Source organism: Littorina saxatilis, linkage group LG12 (genome assembly GCF_037325665.1).
Source record: "Littorina saxatilis isolate snail1 linkage group LG12, US_GU_Lsax_2.0, whole genome shotgun sequence".
Lineage (NCBI taxonomy): Eukaryota > Metazoa > Mollusca > Gastropoda > Littorinimorpha > Littorinidae > Littorina > Littorina saxatilis.
In genome coordinates this window covers 83179620-83201807 of record NC_090256.1, presented here as the reverse complement: position 1 = coordinate 83201807, position 22188 = coordinate 83179620, and the positions used below count along the sequence as shown (strand labels likewise).

Here is a 22188-nt window from a genome sequence, read left to right as displayed (position 1 = left end):
TGCAGTGCAGCATTTCATACTTGGTAAAGCAAATTGTAAACTGATCACCACAAACTGCTATAGCGTGTATTCAAGCACTTACATCAATAAAACACCAATCAATCCGCCTATACCTGAATCTTCAAAATGTTCTCCCTCTGTTAATTCTGCTTTGGTCACTTGAAGTGCAGCTTTCTATGATAGCTGGGCATATTCCATCATGTCACCAAAAGACACCCAGCTCTTTTTTCAACTTTTGTTTACCAACCTGTCCAAACTCTTGTTCTAGGTGGTTTGGTTAGTAAGGTCTAACTTAGACACTTAAAAAAAGTCCCACTTTTTACATTTAGTCAAGTTTTGACTAAATGTTTTAACATAGAGGGGGAATCGAAACGAGGGTCGTGGTGTATGTGTGTGTGTGTGTGTGTGTGTGTGTGTGTGTGTGTGTGTGTGTGCGTGTGTGTAGAGCGATTCAGACCAAACTACTGGACCGATCTTTATGAAATTTTCCATGAGAGTTCCTGGGGTTGATATCCCCGAACGTTTTTTTCTTGTTTTGGATAAATGTCTTTGATGACGTCATATCCGGCTTTTCGTGAAAGTTGAGGCGGCACTGTCACGCTCTCATTTTTCAACCAAATTGGTTGAAATTTTAGTCAAGTAATCTTCGACAAAGCCCGGACTTCGGTATTGCATTTCAGCTTGGTGGCTTAAAAATTAATTAATGACTTTGGTCATTAAAAATCTGAAAATTGTAAAAAAAATATTTTTTGTATAAAACGATCCAAATTTACGTTTATCTTATTCTCCATCATTTTCTGATTCCAAAAACATATAAATATGTTATATTTGGATTAAAAACAAGCTCTGAAAATTAAAAATATAAAAATTATTATCAAAATTAAATTGTCGAAATCAATTTAAAAACACTTTCATCTTATTCCTTGTCGGTTCCTGATTCCAAAAACATATAGATATGATATGTTTGGATTAAAAACACGCTCAGAAAGTTAAAACGAAGAGAGGTACAGAAAAGCGTGCTATCCTTCTCAACGCAAGTACTACCCCGCTCTTCTTGTCAATTTCACTGCCTTTGCCATGAGCGGTGGACTGACGATGCATTGAAAAATTGCATTGCGTTCCGTTTCATTCTGTGAGTTCGACAGCTACTTGACTAAATGTTGTATTTTCGCCTTACGCGACTTGTTGTTATTACCTTCACTGATCGCTCAATCATTGTAGAAAAGCCTTAACTTTCACCAGCAGCACCTAAATAGAGAATACTACATGGCTTGCTGTGTCGTACCAGATTTACACGAGTTGTTTTTTTAAATATTGAACTGCGAGCGAAAGCGAGCTGTTCACTATTTGAAAAAGCAACGAGTGTAAATCTGGTACGAAACAGCAAGCCATGTAGTATTCTGTTTATCCTACATACTGTACTTACGTGTATTTTACTGAAAATGTCCTGCAGTCGAGGCAGCTAAATTGAAGACGCTTGTTTTGGAACCTCGATCTCTTCTAAAGCCTCGTGCAATCTATTACGTCAAAGCAAAGAAACGTCACTCTGAAAGTGTGGCGTGAAGTGTTAGTTCTAAAGATTCATCGAGGGTAATAGCGAGCGCAATTTTTGTTTCTATAATGACGTTTGTCTCGGTGACTTCGACATCATAAGCAGTGGAAAAACAGGTCCCTGCCAGACTTGCTTGACATGACCTCATTTACATGATATACACACGTGTGATTTGAACGATTATTATCTCACGGGTGTCTCTCTCACGTATGTAGGATAAATCATTTTAACATGAAAAACCTTTACTGTAAGCTTTAGTCTCAATAAGCTGGGTTATTCCCATCAATCCACACATAGAGTCAGTTCTGAATATAACCTCTTCAGGCTGTTGACATTTCTACACCCACTCAGATTTTAATGAAAAGGAATTTCCTTGGGTCTAATTAATTTACAGACTATTTCCCATGGCTTGCAAATATATGAGACTCATCATGTCCTGCTGGTCCTAAGAAAAATACAGACATTAAGCCTATCTGCTCCTTTAAAGAGAAAGAGAGAGAGAGAGAGAGAGAGAGAGAGAGAGAGAGAGAGAGAGTGAGAGTGAGTGACTCAGTGAGTGAGTGTGTGTCACTGTGTGTGTGTGTGTGTGTTTGTGTGTGTGTTTGTGTGTGTATGTGTGTGTATGTGTGTGTTTGTGTGTGTGTGTGTGTGTTTGTGTGTGTGTGTGTGGTGTGTGTTTGTGTGTGTGTGTGTGTGTGTGTGTGTGTGTGTGTGTGTGTTTGTGTGATGCTCTGTATAGTTGCTGTGACTAAACATATCATAGTTTATAATTCATGGCAGGCCAGTATATGCAACAGACATCCAAATCAACTTCACCTCTGAGGAACAACATCACACTTCCACACTGCGTACCCCAGGAACCAATTCTCAGCACTTCGTGATGGCGCTGTGTCCGGAATTGTAAGCGTTTTCTCAAAAAACAGCCGAACAGTCTTGATCTTGATCTTGATCTTGATAAGTTACGCCAACAGGTCCCAAGCTTGGGAATATACGTTGGCGGAATTTGGGGAGAGCACTTGGTGTTTTAGTCAGCGGTTGGCAGTTTTCCTCTGAATTCGTTGACCGTTGACGACTGGATCGTGTTGTCATCAAGGTTGTTCCAGTCAATAACTGTTCTTGTGAAAAAAGAGTACTTGTACACTGGTGTTTTAGTACACTCCACAGTAAAGCACTGGCTGTTGTTTCTTGTGATATTTCTGACTGTGGCTGATGATGTAAAGTCTTTGTTCACTCGTTGTTTCACTTGTCTTTTTGATTTTTGTTGCTGGATGAATTTCTCAGGGGGTACTGCGGGGACCAGCCCTCTGACCACTTTGAACAGAAATGTGAGTCTCTGTTGTTTCCGGCGTTCCTGGAGTGGGGGAAGCTGTAGTCTGCTGAGCATCTCTGAGACACATCCTGGGTTTCGGTCCCTGTAGTTTTGGGTAATGAATCTGGCTGCTCGTTTCTGTACATTTTCCAGGCTGTCTATATCGCCTTGTTTGTACGGATCCCAGACGAGACAGCTGTACTCCAGGGTTGAGCGGATGAGGGACACATAGGCAGTACGTCTACAGCTTTGTGGGCAGGAACGGAGGTTTCTTCTAAGTAGGCCGAGGGTGGAGTTTGCCTTTTTGACGATTTTGTTGATGTGTGTGGTCCAGCTGAGGTCATCAGTAAAGGTGACGCCTAAGTAGGGATTGCTATTGACTTTCTGGAGAATGTGGTTGTCCAGGTTGTAGAAAAAGCTGGACTTGTTTCTGATGCTAAGGATGTAGCATTTTTTTGCGTTAAAGCGCATGCCCCAGGTGTTTGCCCATTCTTCTTATAAATAAGTGGAACAACTATACAATTTACAAGATCGATGACATTTTAAAACATGACATGATATGACAAAAACAATGTCGAAAATGAATTATTTTTGTTATAAAGCAAAATAGTGCGAACAGAAGAACCTACTATGTGACTCCGGTTTGCCGAGTTGCGGTTGTTGTCGAGTCATACAGCCTCGATCTTCCCACACTCGTTTAGCTCGTAAAGGTTGGGACTCAAAGTCAACTCACACACTAGTCTGCAGACCAAAACTGCATGTAAATGTAGTATGCGATCTCCCAGGCAAATACAAGCGTCTTTTCCTTTCAATACACTTAAGAAAATGATTTTTAAATGCAAAAACTTCCAAAACCGAAAGGAGATTTTTGGGAAATCCCGGAGAACAGGAAGTAGAATCACATTGATTGGTTCCACACGCGGTGTACGCCGTCTCTTATTCGGTCGTTGTTCATAATTATATATATATATATTATATATAAATACACTACTCACAAAAAGTTTAGGATCACTATGAGAAAACAGGTGCTCAATAAAATCAGTTCGCTACTGTTATTTATTTCTCAGTCAAACCAAATTGTTATGAATTCTTGTTCAGCTGTAAGTGGGCGATGTTGTGTTCGTGGGAATATTGCACGAGATTCCCTACTGAGCTTGGTAGCAAAAGAAAAAGCGGAAACTTGCAAAAAAGGACCTTGTTTTGGACCGTTCAGCCCGAACACATTGCACAAGCCACATGTAAAAACCATTATGCACGTGCAAGCACTGCTGTTTATGTGGGAGATGCTGTCACTTGGCTTGGCTTTTTGAGAAGACATGGACATACCACCAGTATTAGGCATTATCTGACAATGCCTCCACGACGAAAATTGAACGAGTTTGAGAGGGGACGAGCTGTTGCATGGTTCCAAGATGGTGTCCCAAAGCGAGAAGTGGCCAGGCGACTTCACGTGTCCATCTCGGTCATCATGTTGTCAGACTGATTGAACGTTTCACAGCCATTGGGAGGGTCCAGGAAAGACGCAGACCTGGGCGACCAAAGAAGACAACTCCACGTGAAGATCGTCTCATTGAACGACTGACTAGCCTTGCAAACAAGAACAGCCTCTTCCAGCATTATTCGAAGGCAGCTGAGGGTGGCTACTAACACCAACATCAGCCAGCAGACCATACGGAATCGCCGCCTTCACATATGGTGGGTTTAACCTCGATTCTCGTCGCCCAGCTGTACGGCCACGCCGCTTAACTCCAGCCCATAGGGCAGCACGCCGCGCCTTCTGCAGACGTCACGTAAGGTGGACACGTCAGCAATGGTCCCAGGTTCTGTTCAGTGATGAATCACGTTTCACCCTGAACCACAACGACGACTGACTGAGGGTCTGGAGGCGCCAAGGGGAACGCTACATTGACGCCACTGTCCAAGAAAAGATGGCCTTTGGTGGAGGTTCTGTAATGGTCTGGGGGGCCTTCAGACTTCACCACAGAACACCCTTGTTTCATGTACAGGGTAACCTGACTGGCCTCCGATACCGGGTAGAGATCCTTCGACCGCTGGCTGTGCCTACACTGCAGCAGATGGGACCGCAGGCTGTCTACGGCCAGGATGACAACACTCGCCCCCAAAGGGCAAGGGTGGTCAACGACTTCCTGCAGCAGTCTGGAGTCAACAGAATGGAGTGGCCAGCATGCAGTCCCGATCTCAGCCCGATTGAGAACCTCTGGGATGAGTTGGATCGCAAAGTGAGGAGCAACCTCCCCCCTCCCAGGGATGTCCAGCACCTCTACCAGATGCTGCAGGCTGAGTGGCAGGCGCTTCCACAGAGGATCTTCACCACCCTGGTCAACTCTATGAGGACTCGCTGCGTCGAGTGCCAGAACAGCCAGGGCGGTTACACGCATTACTGAACTTTTGAGGGGCGGGGATGTAGCTCAGTCGGTAGCGCGCTGGATTTGTATCCAGTTGGCCGCTGTCAGCGTGAGTTCGTCCCCACGTTCGGCGAGAGATTTATTTCTCAGAGTCAACTTTGTGTGCAGACTCTCCTCGGTGTCCGAACACCCCCGTGTGTACACGCAAGCACAAGACCAAGTGCGCACGAAAAAGATCCTGTACTCCATCTCAGAGTTCGGTGGGTTATAGAAACACGAAAATACACAGCATGCTACCTCCGAAAGCGGCGTATGGCTGCCTAAATGGCGGGGTAAAAACGGTCATACACGTAAAAGCCGTGGGAGTTTCAGCCCATGAACGAACAAACATGAACTTTTGGGAGCATCTGAATGCTATGTCTTGTGATTTCAATGACTTTGTGAAATTAAATTTCGACTACGTACACACTTTGATCAAATGTACAGACCAAACGATTGCTCGAAATTGAAGGAAATGTTGTATCGTTATCACTAAAGCATTGAATTAAACGTTTGCCAAATACCAACGCATTGGCTTTCTTATTTGGAAAGTTATGAATTTGTGTGCAAGTGATCCTTAACTTTTTGTGAGTAGTTTATATACGAGGCAACAAAAAAACACAGTCGAAAAAGCAAGCAAATGAAAGAAGAGAGAAAAGACAAGAAAAGATGTTTTAACTGTGGCATGTCATACACAGAACGAGAAGAAGATACACAGAATTTCAAAATAAGTCCACCAATGGTATCTATCTCTGCCTAGTCTGCCTACAGCATGCACTACTGACTGACTATTTCGGGCTTTGACGTCCTCTCGGGTATCTATGACCTGTATTGGGACATGATGGGTTATTCGATGCCGGTAACCTACACGTACTATACTCGGCTTACTCAGTTTTATATCATCACCGCAACCATCACAACCAAACTACCGGGGGGAATGGGGGGGAAAGGGGGAGGGGGGAGGGGGGGTGGTGCGAGGCGTCGACAACGAAAACGATCAAACATAAACAAAACAAAAACATAAAAACATCAACAACAACAATTAACATAAAAAAAACAATATATAAGGTCTGTCGCTTTAATCATGACAAACTGATTAATAGCGTATTTCCGCGACTGACTCAGTGTCTTGCTCGCACACTCAGTGCTGGTTCATCCCTTGCTTTGCATTTCCTTTTCGGAAATGGATGCTTAATTATATAAGTTTATAAGTATTTTCTTCAAAACCGGGTACATTGTTCTTGTTCTGGGTCTTACCCAGTTGTTTCAGTTTCATGCAGAATATTTAAACTAAAACAAGTCGCGTAAGGCGAAAATACAACATTTAGTCAAGTAGCTGTCGAACTCACAGAATGAAACTGAACGCAATGCCATTTTTCAGCAAGACCGTATACTCGTAGCATCGTCAGTCCACCGCTCATGGCAAAGGCAGTGAAATTGACAAGAAGAGCGGGGTAGTAGTTGCGCTAAGAAGGATAGCACGCTTTTCTGTACCTCTCTTTGTTTTAACTTTCTGAGCGTGTTTTTAATCCAAACATATCATATCTATATGTTTTTGGAATCAGGAACCGACAAGGAATAAGATGAAAGTGTTTTTAAATTGATTTCGACAATTTAATTTTGATAATAATTGTTATATATTTAATTTTCAGAGCTTGTTTTTAATCCAAATATAACATATTTATATGTTTTTGGAATCAGAAAATGATGGAGAATAAGATGAACGTAAATTTGGATCGTTTTATAAATTTTTATTTTTTTTACAATTTTCAGATTTTTAATGACCAAAGTCATTAATTAATTTTTAAGCCACCAAGCTGAAATGCAATACCGAAGTCCGGGCTTCGTCGAAGATTACTTGACCAAAATTTCAACCAATTTGGTTGAAAAATGAGGGCCGGCGTGACAGTGCCGCCTCAACTTTCACGAAAAGCCGGATATGACGTCATCAAAGACATTTATCACAAAAATGAAAAAAACGTATGGGGATTTCATACCCAGGAACTCTCATGTCAAATTTCATAAAGATCGGTCCAGTATTTTAGTCTGAATCGCTCTACACACACACACACAGACAGACACACACACACACACACACACACACACACACACACGCACGCACATACACCACGACCCTCGTCTCGATTCCCCCCTCTACGTTAAAACATTTAGTCAAAACTTGACTAAATGTAAAAATGAGAGACCCCGAGTTTGATCCGCATGATCTCAGTCTGTCACAAGTGTTTTTACTCAGTGGGTCTGTATTGTTCAATAACTTTGCGAGTATCAATCGAACAAAGGTCGAGGAAGAGAATGATGAGTTATCAATGTGTACATCGAAAATAATGCAAGAAAATGTTTGAGTTGATAGTAGATCAGCAGATAAGATCTTAACAAGGGCAACAACTCCGATACGTGAAGTGTGACATAGCATAGAGGATGCGACTGTTTCGCCACAGGTACTGAGCACCTGTCATAAGATACCTTTTTTTCCCTCAAACAATACATAATTATGTTACTCTTTTTTTGATGTTTAAACACCAAAATCTTGCCTGCGTGAATGTATAACTTCAATAATGTGTCTCTGACCCCAGCAGAAAAAAATTACAACTGTCACCATGCATACAACATATGAGACAAAGAGGCAAATCCGACTCATGTTTCCGGGAAACTTTGTATGCTCAGACTATGCCATCTTAGAACGTAGCACTCGGATACAACAAAGATAGCAAAGTACCACCATAACATTGCAGCAGACAACGTTTGATAAGGGGGAGGGGGGTGGGGGTAGATGGGTGTAGTGATGCAGGCGCTGGCCCGGGGAGTTGAAGCGTTATGAGACAAGATCAAGGCGTGGCCACAACCAGCAGTACAGCAGGATCCCCTGCCGCACGGACCAAAGGAGCAACTCCTTCTTCCCCCGCACAGTCAGAGCACGGACCTACATTCTAGAATGTAGGTCCGTGGTCAGAGACTGGAACACCCTGACTCCTGAAACCCTGGCCCTGTATGCTGATGCCCCTACCGGCCAAGTGGGGAAGGTGGGGGGGGGGGGGGGGGCATCATGCCCACAGTAACATCCCTTCTCTTCCCTTTTTTTTTAAACTTTATTTTTTATTTTATTATTTCTAACTGACCTCTCTTCGCCCCACCATGCAACAATAATGGTCATTCGTGACGGTGGTTGCTAAACGGAAGAAGAAGAAGACGAAGTGGCGTACCACCATAAATCGAACCAAGCAGTCCATGAGCGAGTTTTAGCGTCAACTAAGGTGACTCGAGTCGAACCGGAGGTCGCAAAAACTCGGTCCGGTACGACTGGAGTGACGTCACCGGTTAACCAACTTTCAACCTTGCTTCCTGCGTAGGGTCTCTCCAGTTCCAAGATGGCTGCCAAGGCGAGGTGAGAAACTTCTGCAAATATTTTTTGACAAAGTTACGGATTGTGAGAAGACATTTGTTGTAAATCACTTAGCCTTTCAAAAATTAAGTATACTGGGTTGGATACTGTCTTGGTTTTAATGCATTTTATTTTAGCAGTGATGTTTATTTTGGGAAGAAATGAGGTCAACAGGAGTTTGGGTGCGATTTCGGCTCAAATGTACTTTAGCGCCCTGAACTTTTACCCGGCTGTTTTGCGCTCGATTTTCACGCTCACTTCTTCATTGACGTTCGAATCGATAGTTCGATGTTTTGGCATTACATTCACATCAACAATAAAACAGTACTGCTTGTTCATCATCGTCGTCCATCAACTCTCCACAACAGTAAATCCGTAACGCGCTTGTCGCCATCTTGTTGCAAGGGACGCGACTGGACACAACCCAACAGCGTTTCCGCGAAGAAAAAAACCAGACATGCGCAGTGACCCTACCGTAGCTCAACCCTGTTCCTCGCGAAAACTCGCTCAATTTCTACTTCCTGTTCAATTTTTAGACACTGGGCTTTCCGAGGAACAACTACTTTCGGTTTTCCGAGTTTTTGCTGCTAAAGACGCTTTGCATGGTAACTGCGACACGAATTTGACACCTAGCTGTTTGGTAAACACATGCACTACACACCTGATGTGTTTTGGTGCAGCAAGTTGTGCGACAATTTGCGTGGATTGAAAGGTAAACAAACCCAAGGCGGAGGCGTCACCAGCCCTCATAACAGTGGAAAGTCACCTGTTGTCCCGCTCTTTTCAACGTGTTTGTGCTTGTTATGCAACGTTGCTACGTTCCGTAGATTATTGATTTTAAACTTGTTGATGTATCTTTATTTGTTTTGCACTCTACGAGACCACCAGGCTGGACGAAAGTCTACAGATTTGCTGCAAACAATGAACATTCCTTTGCGCAGCAAATTTGCATTGTATGTTGTATTCACAAAACCTCAAGAGTACAACTATTTTTGCTATTTACATATAGTTGCAAAAGCCAGATGATGTTCTTCAGAAGCTCTGTACTTTGGTGATCACTTGAACTTGCTGCATGGTACCTTTTCTGCTTTCACTTCAGTTTCATATTGCAATACATGTGCATGCCTTTGCAGTTCAGTGTCTTTCAGTTATTTCATGTCATTAAAACAGTGCGTTTGTGCACTGTCTAGATGTTTAAACAATCAATATGTCAAAAGATTTGTTGTAGGGAAAATGTAGCTTTGGTCTTGCATTGCATGCACATCATGCATCGATCATGCAAGCCTGTAGGAGATCGATGGTATTGTTTGTTTGTTCGTTCATGGGCTGAAACTCCCACAGCTTTTACGTGTATGACCGTTTTTACCCCGCCATTTAGGCAGCCATACGCCGCTTTCGGAGGAAGCATGCTGGGTATTTTCGTGTTTCTATAACCCACCGAACTCTGACATGGATTACAGGATCTTTTTCGTGCGCACTTGGTCTTGTGCTTGCGTGTACACACGGGGGTGTTCGGACACCGAGGAGAGTCTGCACACAAAGTTGACACTGAGAAATAAATCTCTCGCCGAACGTGGGGACGAACTCACGCTGACAGCGGCCAACTGGATACAAATCTAGCGCGCTACCGACTGAGCTACATCCCCGCCCTAGATCGATGGTATGAACATGGACAGTATACACTGAGACAGTGACTATGCACTTCAGGAGAAGTAACTTGATCGTGCAAATAATGCTGCTCATGACTGTATCAGGGTATGTCAGACATTCTCCCATCTGAAGTGTCACTATATATGAACCTGAAGCTTTAAATGGGTGGGCATGCACACACAGGCAAATGCACACACACACACACAGGATGAATTCAGACATGTGGGGTTATTCTGGCAGCGTGTACTAACAAACAATAGTGCTGCTCCGAGTTAATGTTACAGGATATAGAGCATTCCACTTTAATTGTCACTCACAACATTGAATCCCTATTTTCCTCAGGTATTAATTAGCTCCTGTTGAACAATTTGTGTGACAATGCAACTTTTGGGTAATAAAACCAAAGGCTACAGTACACAGACAGGCAATAACCACCATGAGCTTAGCATGGTGTTTGAAGAGGCCAACTGGGATGGCCATTCCAGGGGAAAATTAAGTTTGTGAATGGCAGAACAGCAGATTTATTAAACAATGAAATAAACACTCAGTAAACACTCAGTAAAAAAAACACCCGACATATATTCTAATCTCCAATTCAATTGAGCACTAATTTGGGCTAATGAAGTGTAAGTTATGTTTAGTTTGGAAGCTGCTCACAACAACTGTATATAATTTACATACATGTATGTAAAATCTGAGAAGCCTTTAATGGTTTACACAGTCCTTTACACCAGAAGAAAATATTGTTCAGGTACAACAGTATGTCATTCCTGCCAATCTGTAAAGACAAAACTTTCCAGTGTGCAGAATCCAGTAGATTTCTGTTCTCACCCGAAAAATTTCCTGGATAACAGACAATGATCTTTGGAGATTCTTGTGTTTCCTGCAGCATAATCCACAAATTGAGTTGATGTGTGCTGTCAAACTGTAATGTTATTATATCAGGTTGAACTATAGGCCGAAAAACTGGTTGACTGCGTGCTTGAAACTTAATTCTTTTTTCCTGGTTTAGTCATCCCAGTGTCATTGTTGGCAGTTTTATGCACTTTGTTCGCATCCTCTTACAGTCCTATGTTACTGTTAGGCAGTCTTTAAGTTATAGGTCCAGAGCACAGGCTAGGAGTTCAGGTTCACAAGTCTGTTGTACTGTCACTAACACGGATAGGGTCACTCACCTACGGATGCATGTTCTATTGTTACATCACTGATAAAGCTTACAATTGAACATTCTTGGATTTTTCTACAGTTTCATATTATACCGGCTACTGATCCTGTCTATAGCATTCTTGGCACATATTTACAACATAAAGAGAATTTTTTTATAATGTTATACATATATCATAAACTGATGATGACCTTGGGAAGAAGACTTACAAAAAGTGATGAACTATTTAACAAAAATGATTATGCTCTTGGCCTCTTTACCTTCACCAGCCGACCACTTTACCACGCACACATGCATTAATATACCCCTTCACTGCATTTGTCCAAATTCCTGGTTAAAGCTTCAGTGACCTTTCTCTATAATTTGTAAGCCTTATTAAGGATATATAATTATGCAATACAGTGGAACCCCCCTTTTAAGACCTCCAAAAATCTGAGAGAATCAGGCCTTAAAAAAGGGGGAGTCTTACAATAGGGGTAATTTTACAGAGGTTATGAACAGAAAGTCTTAGAAAACAAGGTCTTAAAAAGGAGGGAGTCATAAATTGGGGGGGTCTTAAAAGGGGGGTTCCACTGTAGTGAGCATACCTTAATTAAGACACACATGCACTGGTTCACTGGCTTGTGTTCCATAAGCAGAATACTTTAAACCCTTGTGTATACGCCTGTATATATAATTATTATATATATATATATTAATTTTTTATTTCAGCACCATGACGGATGGGGTGCGAGTGACGGGAATAGATCCGCAATGCTCTCTGGCGCTGCTAAAGAAAAAGTTTTCTGATGCAAGGGAAATATACTACCCGCTGCTGAAGAATGAGGCTGTCATCATTTTTGACGATCCAGCAGGTGTGTTTTAGTTTGATTAGTTATCACATTTTTCCTTTAATTTTGTCATGAAGAGAACTCTTTTGTTTGAAATTAAACTGTGTGTGTGTGTGAGAGAGAGAGAGAGAGAGAGAGAGAGAGAGAGAGAGAGAGAGAGAGAGAGAGAGAGAGAGAGAGAGAGAGAGAGAGAGAGAGAGAGAGAGAGAGAGAGAGAGAGAGATATGTTAGTTCTGAAGAAATCAAAGACTGGAGATTACATGTTGAAAATTATAAATACAAAATTGTGTTTGGTTTTTAGTGTTCATCATTTGTTTGCAGCGTTGAATTAAGGCATATATACACATACTTAGGGATACCATTTGGCATTGGTAGTCGGAGAAACAGCAAACTTATTTTATATAGCTGAAAAGTGAAAACTTATTCGCCATTTTCTATTGGGATTGTCAAAAATTTTCATAGGTTTGGATATGTGCTGCCAAGGACTGACTAAAATTTCAGAAAACTGCGGACACTTTTATGGTTATTCCAGCAAATTTGTTTAAGAAATTCTTCTCCAGATCTCTGCAATATATTTTATCTTGCTGTGTTGTGCACGTGTACTTTCAGCAACATTGAGAGAGCTTGAACGGACCAGTGAAAAATGGAAAGTCCTGCAATTGCCACATGAGGTAAGCTTGTCTCTATTTTATTATCTCATCTGTGTTTTAGTTTAAGATCTTTAGACATTTTCTTTCTTCTTCTTCTTCTTCTTCTTCGTTCATGGGCTTAGACTCCCACGTTCACTCATGTTTTTCGTGTATGACCGTTTTTACCCCGCCATTCAGGCAGCATACGCCGATTTCGGGGGAGGCATGCTGGGTATTTTCGTGTTTCTATAACCCACCGAACTCTGACATGGATTACAGGATCTTTTCCGTGCGCACTTGGTATTGTGCTTGCGTGTACACACGAAGGGGGTTAAGTCACAAGCAAGTCTGCACATAAGTTGACCTGGGAGATCGGAAAAGTCTCCACCGGGATTCGAACTCACGACCTCCCGATTAGGAGGCTCACGTCTTACCACCACGCCACTGCGCCCGTCAAACATTTTCTTTCATGTTGGATGTGTTGTGTCAAACTCAGATACAATAAGCAAAAAAGTAACTTACTTCTTGTGCAGATATGCAAGTAAACAATGAACAGCGATTGAATAAGTAGCAAGTTACTTTGTGTGCCAAGTATATTCAGTGGAGCCAGTACCCATGTGGAACTAAGCATTACTTTCAATAGTGTGCTATTCGAGTAGTCTGGTAGGGATTGTCCATTTCTCGTACAAATTAGATACAAGCTAGGTCGCAACATGAAAGTGTTGCTGTATTATACAACAACCTCTGTAAATAAGTAAGGCTCAGACTCAAGACTCAAGATTTTACTGTCCTTACGGCAATATTGATGGGTCAAGATTGTTTGTTTATTTCTTTGTTTGTCATCAACTGACAATGTAAAAAACCTCAGACATCTCACTGAATTTCAATTGCAACGTACATGTGCCATTAAAAGTCAATGTTAGACTTAATGAGGTAAAATTTTTGCGTGCATAATTTGAATTAGATTAAAAATCATGTGCATTCTAAATGTGAATTTTATTACTGCAGGTGTTCAGCAAGCACAGTGCTTGGGTGGACAAGGATCTGTCAGCTCTGATTCAGGCCACGTCAGCATACGTTGATACCCTTATGAATATTGGGAATGTGGACGTTGTCTTTGACAAAAAGGACAAAGAGTATAAGCTCACAGGAAAGCCGTATCAGGTTTGCGAAGTGCTGTGAATATTGAGACACTAGGCTGTCCTGATAGTTATACAGGCATGGGAATTGTCCGCTGAAAGGCAAATCTCTGCCGAAATCTTTTTTGTTCCGCCGAAAAAGCAAAAGTGTCCGCCGAAAAAATAAATGGAGAAGGCAAATATGGTTCTGAAAACTTAATTTAATGGCAAACTTGGAGCTCAGATGACACCGAATTGCAGAATTTGGGTTCTTTGAAGAAAACAAGCAAGAGCCCGGACCCCCTAGTAAGGCTAGGCACTTCGTGCCGTCGACTTTGATATTACAAATTTTTAGCCTTTTTTACTTTTTTCAATTCCCATGCCTGGTTATAGGCCTCTGTGTGTGTGTGTGTCACTGTGTGTGTGTGTGTGTGTGTGTGTGTGTGTGTGTGTGTTTTGTGTATGTGTGTGTATGTGTGTGTGTGTGTCACTGTGTGTGTGTGTGTGTGTGTGTATGTGTGTGTGTGTGTGTGTGTGTGTGTGTGTGTGTGTGTGTGTTTAAAATTTGGGTGGGAAGGTAGCTCATTTAAGCTAATATGACAAATCAATAGAACTTTTTCCAGCATATTAATGCATTATAGTGAGAGTGGAACTTTTTATCCAATCTTGAGTAAGTGCTGAGTTTGCACTGTTCAACATCATCAGTGGAGACAGGAAATGCTTGCATACACAAACGCACATGCACACATATGTGCTCTCTCTCTCTCTCTCTCTCTCTCTCTCTCTCTCTCTCTCTCTCTCTCTCTCTCTCTCTCTCTCTCTCTCTCTCTCTCTCTCTCTCTCTCTCTCTCTCTCTCCCTCTCCCCAAGGACAGATTGTAAGAAAAGACATAGCCTTAAATCTTAATCCTTGTAAAATCAAATTCAATTCAACTCTCTCTCTCTCTCTCTCTCTCTCTCTCTCTCTCTCTCTCTCTCTCTCTCTCTCTCTCTCTCTCTCTCTCTCTCTCTCTCTCCCCAAGGACAGATTGTAAGAAAAGACATAGCCTTAAATCTTAATCCTTGTAAAATAAAGTTCAATTCAATTCAATTCACTCTCTCTCTCTCTCTCTCCCCTCTCTCTCTCTCTCTCTCTCTCTCTCTCTCTCTCTCTCTCTCTCTCTCTCTCTCTCTCTCTCTCTCTCCCCAAGGACAGATTGTAAGAAAACACGTAGCCTTAAATCTTAATCCTTGTAAAATCAAGTTCAATTCAATTCAATTATCTCTCTCTCTCTCTCTCTCTCTCTCTCTCTCTCTCTCTCTCTCTCTCTCTCTCTCTCTCTCCCCCCCCCCCCCCCCCCCCCCAAGGACAGATTGTAAGAAAAGGCGTAGCCTTAAATCTAAATCCTTGTAAAATAAAGTTCAATTCAATTCAATTCTCTCTGTGTGTCTCTCTCTCTGTCTCTCTCTCTCTCTCTCTCTCTCTCTCTCTCTCTCTCTCTCTCTCTCTCTCTCTCTCTCTCTCTCTCTCTCCCCAAGGACAGATTGTAAGAAAAGACATAGCCTTAAATCTTAATCCTTGTAAAATAAAGTTCAATTCAATTCAATTCTCTCTCTCTTTCCTTCTCTCTCTCTCGCTCTCTCCCCTCTCTCTCTCTCTCTCTCTCCCCTCTCTCTCTCTCTCTCTCCCCAAGGACAGATTGTAAGAAAAGGCATAGCCTTAAATCTTAATCCTTGTAAAATCAAGTTCAATTCAATTCAATTCTCTCTCTCTCTCTTTCTCTCTCTCTCTCTCTCTCTCTCTCTCTCTCTCTCTCTCTCTCTCTCTCTCTCTCTCTCTTCCCCCCCCCCCCCCCCCCAAGGACAGTTTGTAAGAAAAGGCATAGCCTTAAATCTTAATCCTTGTAAAATCAAGTTCAATTCAATTCAATTCTCTCTCTCTGTCTCCTCTGGGTGGTTTTTCTCCAGGAATGTTGTTCCTGCTGTTGGTGTTGTTGTTGCTGCTGTTGGTGTTGTTGTTCCTGCTGTTGGTGTTGTTATTGATGATGAATTTGTTCTTATTGTCATCATTTGCTTCCACTCCCTGGCTCATTTGATCTAATCCCATTTCAGATTGAGTGGGCCTGGAACTATTTGAGCAACATCCGAGACAACCAGCTGTTTGCCGCTCAAGCCTACCAGACAGGATCTCAGTCAAACTCTGCCACCTCCAAACTCTCCAACGGAAACTCACTCCCGAACGGTGACAGCGATCTGGATCACCGCTCACTGTTGGAGAAATCACACCAGAGTCACCGCTCATCCCAGAGGTCTCGTGAGCTTCAATTTGAGGATCCAGAACGGAACTCCTCACCAGTATCCAGGGAGGTAGGGTCTATGAAGAATGAAGACCTTGGACTGGTTTCTTCTGCGCAAGGTCTAGTCCCAGGTGCTTCTGGTGGCCATGGCAACGCAAGGTCTGGAGCGAGATCTCCACACCACGGAGGCCAGGCCAGAAAAACCTTGGAGGAAGACCTTGATGAAGACAACAGTGCTGCCGATCGTCCTGGAGCGATCAGTCTCGCAGGAGAGGCAGGCAGGCCAGGGGGCACAACCCCCAGGGAAAGACATCGACTAGATGATGGAAAGAACAGTCGTCAAGATGATGCAAACGACACCTTCCATGATTTTGCCAGTCTTCCAGCCAACACGAATAGAAAAGGTCTGGAGCAGTTCCGTTCCGATCCTGGTGACGACACACGTCCAAGCAGCAGCGGCAGAAACAAAGGGTCGTCAGCAACAGAATATAGAAGAGAAGTAGATCGTGCAGAATCTGAGCACAGGTCTGAGAGAAGCTTCCAGTCCCTGCAGGGTTATGGTGACTATGATAAGCATGGAGGGGGTGGTGACTTTAAAAGCCTTCAGCCTCAGTATGATAATTACAGAGCAAAAGGAGCCTATGGAGGTCAACATTCCCTGAACAGCCAGTACGGCCTGCATTCCAGTTCCATGGCGGAGCTGTCTCGGAAAAGTTTTAAAATAAGCCAGCAGTTGGATATGAAACTAAAACTGAAGGTTTGTTTGTTATTTTATTAATTTCTGTGGGTTTTGGTTGCCACTTTTTTCGTCTCTATGTTTATTTGTTAAATAGTTTTAGTATTTTTATCACAGCAATACCTGTCATTGGCTGTTCCAATGATCAGCGGTAACTTCAAATGTACCTGGCCAGATTAACTTACCACCAACTTGTTTTCAGATTGATATAATACTCCTTATACGAGGGCCAACTGAGAAGTATCGGGCCCGACCAGGAAGGAATTGACTTAGATATTTAAAACTTGGCATGAATTAAGAAATGTTCTTATGAAGACTTCATGCCAAATAATACGTATTTTCACCGGTTAGTTTGTGTGCCTTGCTTTCTCAAAGTACCATACCCCACTGTTAACCCCACATTTTAGAAAACTAACAAAACTCAGTGATCCAATATTTGCAAAGAAAAATATATAGCCAACTGGAAATTCATAATGACCTGACGTAAACTTTAGGCAGGGATCCCCCTTTCATAGACCACAGTAATAAGGTGGTCAGCCAAATGCAGGCTTGGAAGGAAAACCGTTTAAGATGACAAACGATGTGGAAGCCCACCAACGGTTACAACTGAAGAAACCGTTGATTCTGTCTGCGCGCTGGTGATGCAAAATTAACTAATGGGCAATTATTACATTGCTGATACACTTGGCATCTCACATAAAAGAGGTAGGAGTATTCTGTGCAGAAAACTTTTCACGAAGACAGTTTGAGCAAGGTAGGTCCTCAAACTTTTACACCAGAACAGAAGCACTTCAGATTGAACACGGCACGCGACATTTTACGCTTATTTGAAGCAGATCGAGAGGATTTTATGTCCCGATTTATTTCTGATGATGAGAATAGGGTACATCACTTTCAACCAATCAACCGTTCATGCAGTAGGAGCATCAAGGTTAAATACCCACCTAAAGAAGGTCAGGGTAATTTCCCCTTAAAATGGGGATGGCATCTGTTTTATTGGACGCAGAGGGGTATTTCCTGTTGGACTTAGTTCCAAAAGATGAGACAGTAACCAGTGAATTCTATTTCATACTTCCAAGTCAACTCTGAGAGCATATCAAGGCGAAGCACAGAGGAATGCTCCGGAAAGGGATGTTGCTCCGTTAAGACAACGACCCTGCCCAAAAGTCCTTGGTTTCCATGGCAACAAATCATTAATGCGGCTTGGAGATTGTTAACCATCCGCTGTATTTGCCAGATTTGGCACCCTCAAACGATCTTATGTTTGCAACCATGAGGAAGTACCCCAGGGTTGAGCACTACGAAACGGACAATGACGTCATGACTGCTTTTGAGGACTTGCAATACAAAGGCTTCTGCAGCAACGGCAGTACAGATCTGAGGCACAGATGGAACAAGTGTGTGGAGGTCCGGAGGGACAATGTTGAAATGTAAACTTTTTTTAGACTCGTAAGTCAACTCCTTCCTGGTCGGGCCCGATACTTTTCAGTTGACCCTCGTATATAGACAACTATGGACCTGCTTAATTTCGTAATGGACAGCTAAACCGGAAAAACAAAAATACATGTTTTCCTTCAACGGTTTGGCCAGACAGTTTCTCGGGAAGCCTGTTCTCTTCCTTGAAATAATATGTCTATTGGGCAGTGTTAGCTTTAAGGGGAATTCAACTTAAGAGGTCCTGGCCTCTTGTGCCCTGGGGTCAGTCTCAGTGGGTCAAAGTTAGTACAGTCGAACCTATCTTCTTCTTCTTCTTCTGCGTTCGTGGGCTGAAACTCCCACGTACACTCGTGATTTTGCACGAGTGGAATTTTACGTGTATGACCGTTTTTACCCCGCCATTCAGGCAGCCATACGCCGCTTTCGGAGGGAGCATGCTGGGTATTTTCGTGTTTCTATAACCCACCGAACTCTGACATGGATTACAGGATCTTTTCCGTGCGCACTTGGTCTTGTGCTTGCGTGTACACACGAAGGGGGTTAAGTCATTATAGCAGGTTTGCACACAAGTTGACCTGGGAGATCGGAAAAATCTCCACTCTTAACCCACCAGGCAGTCGAACCTATCAATAACGGCCATTGACGGGACCAACCAAAAGTGGTCTCTGTAAACAGGTGGTCCGTATGGAAAGGTGAATTTTATGAGAGAGAAAAAAATCATTCAAGATATTTTGGCATGGTTGTAATGGGCAGGTAGTCGTTATCAGCTGTAACTTATGAGGCTGGGTCCAATCTGATGAAAGGAAGAGGAAGAGTTGATCAATATTATATTTCTACTACATCACATTTTGGAGGTATGGGGAAAGAGCTTAACTTCAAATTAAGGAGAGGGAGTCAATCACAATAAATAATTGGAAGTTTTTATGAATATCATTCCACTCCATTTGACTTCGCAGTTGCTTTAACCTTGACTGTCAATGAAGCTACTGTTTACAGATCTATAAAGACGACATCACAAGGACTCAGACCATGGCGGTGGTAAATGCAGCTAACTGGGAGCTGAAGAACATAGGAGGAGTAGCAGGAGCCCTAGCCAAAGCTGCTGGACCCGAGATGGCGGCTGAGTGTAAACGCTTGTACGAAAAGAACGGAGCACTGGCTACAGCTCAGGTACGCGTGTGCTGAGGAAAAAGTGGTGGGACTCTGGTCACATTTTTGTTAAATCATTTCAGACAAATCCTTGCTGTTGGGAAACCATTTAATTGAGTTTTAAAGTTTATTATATTTTCTTTTGAGATGAGTTTTAATGACAAGAGAAAACCAGAATTGAATTCTTCCTTTCAGAACCTTTGAATCCATACCATGATCATAACCATGTAAAATACATCCAAGGTTTTATTTCAGTTGAACTTTATGTGATTCAATCTTTCTATAAGATGACTTTATCACTGTCATGCCTTTGCCAAAAAGTCATGTATAGTGCCAAGGTGAATTCTCTACCAAACAACCTTTACAAACACGAAGAGCTTTTAACTATACATATTAAAGTTTGTGCTATAATTCCCAGCTTCTGTTGAAGCAAGTGGTAGGAAAAGTATGAACATCATGATCGATTTCTGTCTAGCTGGTCATTTGATTAAAGATACCTCAGCTCATTGCTGCATCTTACACACACAACATGCAAATATCTGAAGATATTTTTATACAATGCTAATATTTAAAGGTACTGAACTTGTCAAATCCAGGTGCACGGAGCCCCTGGGGCTTTTAGTCATACCTCAGACAGCTATCCGTTAGAAGAACTACCAAGTTTCATTGACTTGCACCCAAAGAGTCAAGAACTGCGATTTTTTTACGAATTAATTTCGTACTCGGACCCGGCTGGTCTTGACCTATTTTTGGATCTAAATTTAGATCAGGTAGATCACCACATCATGCACAAAAAGACACGTCACTAGCAAACTATGTCAGACATCATCATGAGTTTGTGTAAAACAAAATGGAGGCCGGAATCACTCAGTTGAATCAAACTCCGACCAAACACCACGTAATAACTAGGTTAATTTATGCACTGGCGTAAACAAGAAACTGTCGAGCTTCACAGATGTCATCGTTGGGTAGTTTTGGGTTTGTTTTACTACCATAGGAGGATTTTTGAACTGTAAATGCACTCAGCTGCAACAAAAATGCAAAACGAAGGCTGTGAGCTGCACTGTGCCTTTAAATAAAAAGAAAACACACCAGTAACCAGGTTCGGTACGTTTATATCTAATATTTTTATATAAACTAATTTTAATATTTTTTATATATATATTATAATGCTAATATTTTTCTGGGAGTGCATAATCATCTTTTTTCACTAAGTTTACTTTTTAAAGTTGTGTGCTACATGTATCATGTTTTGATTGTATAAAAAAAACTTTAATACATCTTCCATTTAAACTTTTGATAACAGGTGGTGAAGACCAAGGCTTATGGGAAGCTGTCCCACCTGAAGTATGTGATCCACACTGTAGGGCCAATTCACATAGAGACAGACGAAGAAAGGAGTGTGTATGAATTAACACAGACTTTCTTCAATTGCCTGGAGTTTGCGGATAAACTGAACCTTCAGTCTGTAGCGTTTCCTTTCATCAGCACAGGTAAGATTAACTTAGCAGCAGCGCAAGCACGTACATCAGCAAATTTGCAGTTTGGTGTGTCTATGCATACGTTGTGGTCTGGGTGGCCGAGTGGTAACGCACTTGCGCTCGGAAGCGAGAGGTTGCGAGTTCGACCCTGGGTAAGGGCGTTAGCAATTTTCTCCCCCCTTTCCTAACCTAGGTGGTGGGTTCAAGTGCTAGTCTTTCGGATGAGACGAAAAACCGAGGTCCCTTCGTGTACACTACATTGGGGTGTGCACGTTAAAGATCCCACGATTGACAAAAGGGTCTTTCCTGGCAAAATTGTATAGGCATAGATAAAAATGTCCACCAAAATACCCGTGTGACTTGGAATAATAGGCCGTGAAAAGTAGGATATGCGCCGAAATGGCTGCGATCTGCTGGCCGATGTGAATGCGTGATGTATTGTGTAAAAAATTCCATCTCACACGGCATAAATAAATCCCTGCGCCTTGAATATGTGAGCGATATAAATTGCATAAAATAAAAATAAAATAAATAAATCCCTGCGCTTAGAACTGTACCTACGGAATATGCGCGATATAAGCTTCATATTGAATGATATTGATTGATTGATTGAATGTGCAAATACATTTACGCACAAACTCACTCACATACACACACACACATACACATATGCTCACGCACACACATACACAGATATGTAAACAAATAGCACGCATGCGCATGCACAAATAGCACACCCACAAACATGTGCATGCACAATTGGCACACCCACACTAGCACACATGACGCACACCTGATACACAAACATGACACACACACATCAGTGGCAAAAGCAGTGACTGTTGAGAAAAATTACTAGGTTCTTGTTCTTCTTCTGCGTTCATAGGCTGCAACTGCCATGTACACTTCTGTTTTGCATGTGCATTTTTTTTTTTTACTTGTATGACGTTTTTAGTTTTGCCGTTTAGGCAGCTATACTCCGTTTTCGGGGAAAATAAACTAGGTTCATAATGAGCGAAAGTGTTCTCTTTTGCACTTGCTTTTCATGGTCA

At 42.2% G+C, this 22188-nt stretch overlaps 2 protein-coding genes across 2 annotated transcripts in view; one reads left to right on the top strand and one right to left on the bottom strand.

Annotated features, from left to right (window-relative positions):
- LOC138982967 (uncharacterized) overlaps positions 1-3735 on the bottom strand; it is a 31700-nt gene extending 27965 nt beyond the window's left edge. The window contains exon 1 of the mRNA XM_070356360.1: positions 3491-3735. The gene's annotated coding sequence lies outside the window, so the exon portion shown is untranslated. The remainder of the gene's footprint in view (positions 1-3490) is intronic.
- A 5476-nt stretch (positions 3736-9211) lies between these two features.
- Positions 9212-22188, top strand: part of LOC138982965 (uncharacterized) — a 30135-nt gene continuing 17158 nt past the window's right edge. Inside the window, exons 1-7 of the mRNA XM_070356359.1 lie at positions 9212-9378; positions 12193-12335; positions 12921-12982; positions 13949-14104; positions 16149-17090; positions 19503-19676; positions 20962-21148. Coding sequence (XP_070212460.1) covers positions 12197-12335; positions 12921-12982; positions 13949-14104; positions 16149-17090; positions 19503-19676; positions 20962-21148 — 1660 coding nt within the window. The 5' untranslated portion in view covers positions 9212-9378; positions 12193-12196. The remainder of the gene's footprint in view (positions 9379-12192; positions 12336-12920; positions 12983-13948; positions 14105-16148; positions 17091-19502; positions 19677-20961; positions 21149-22188) is intronic.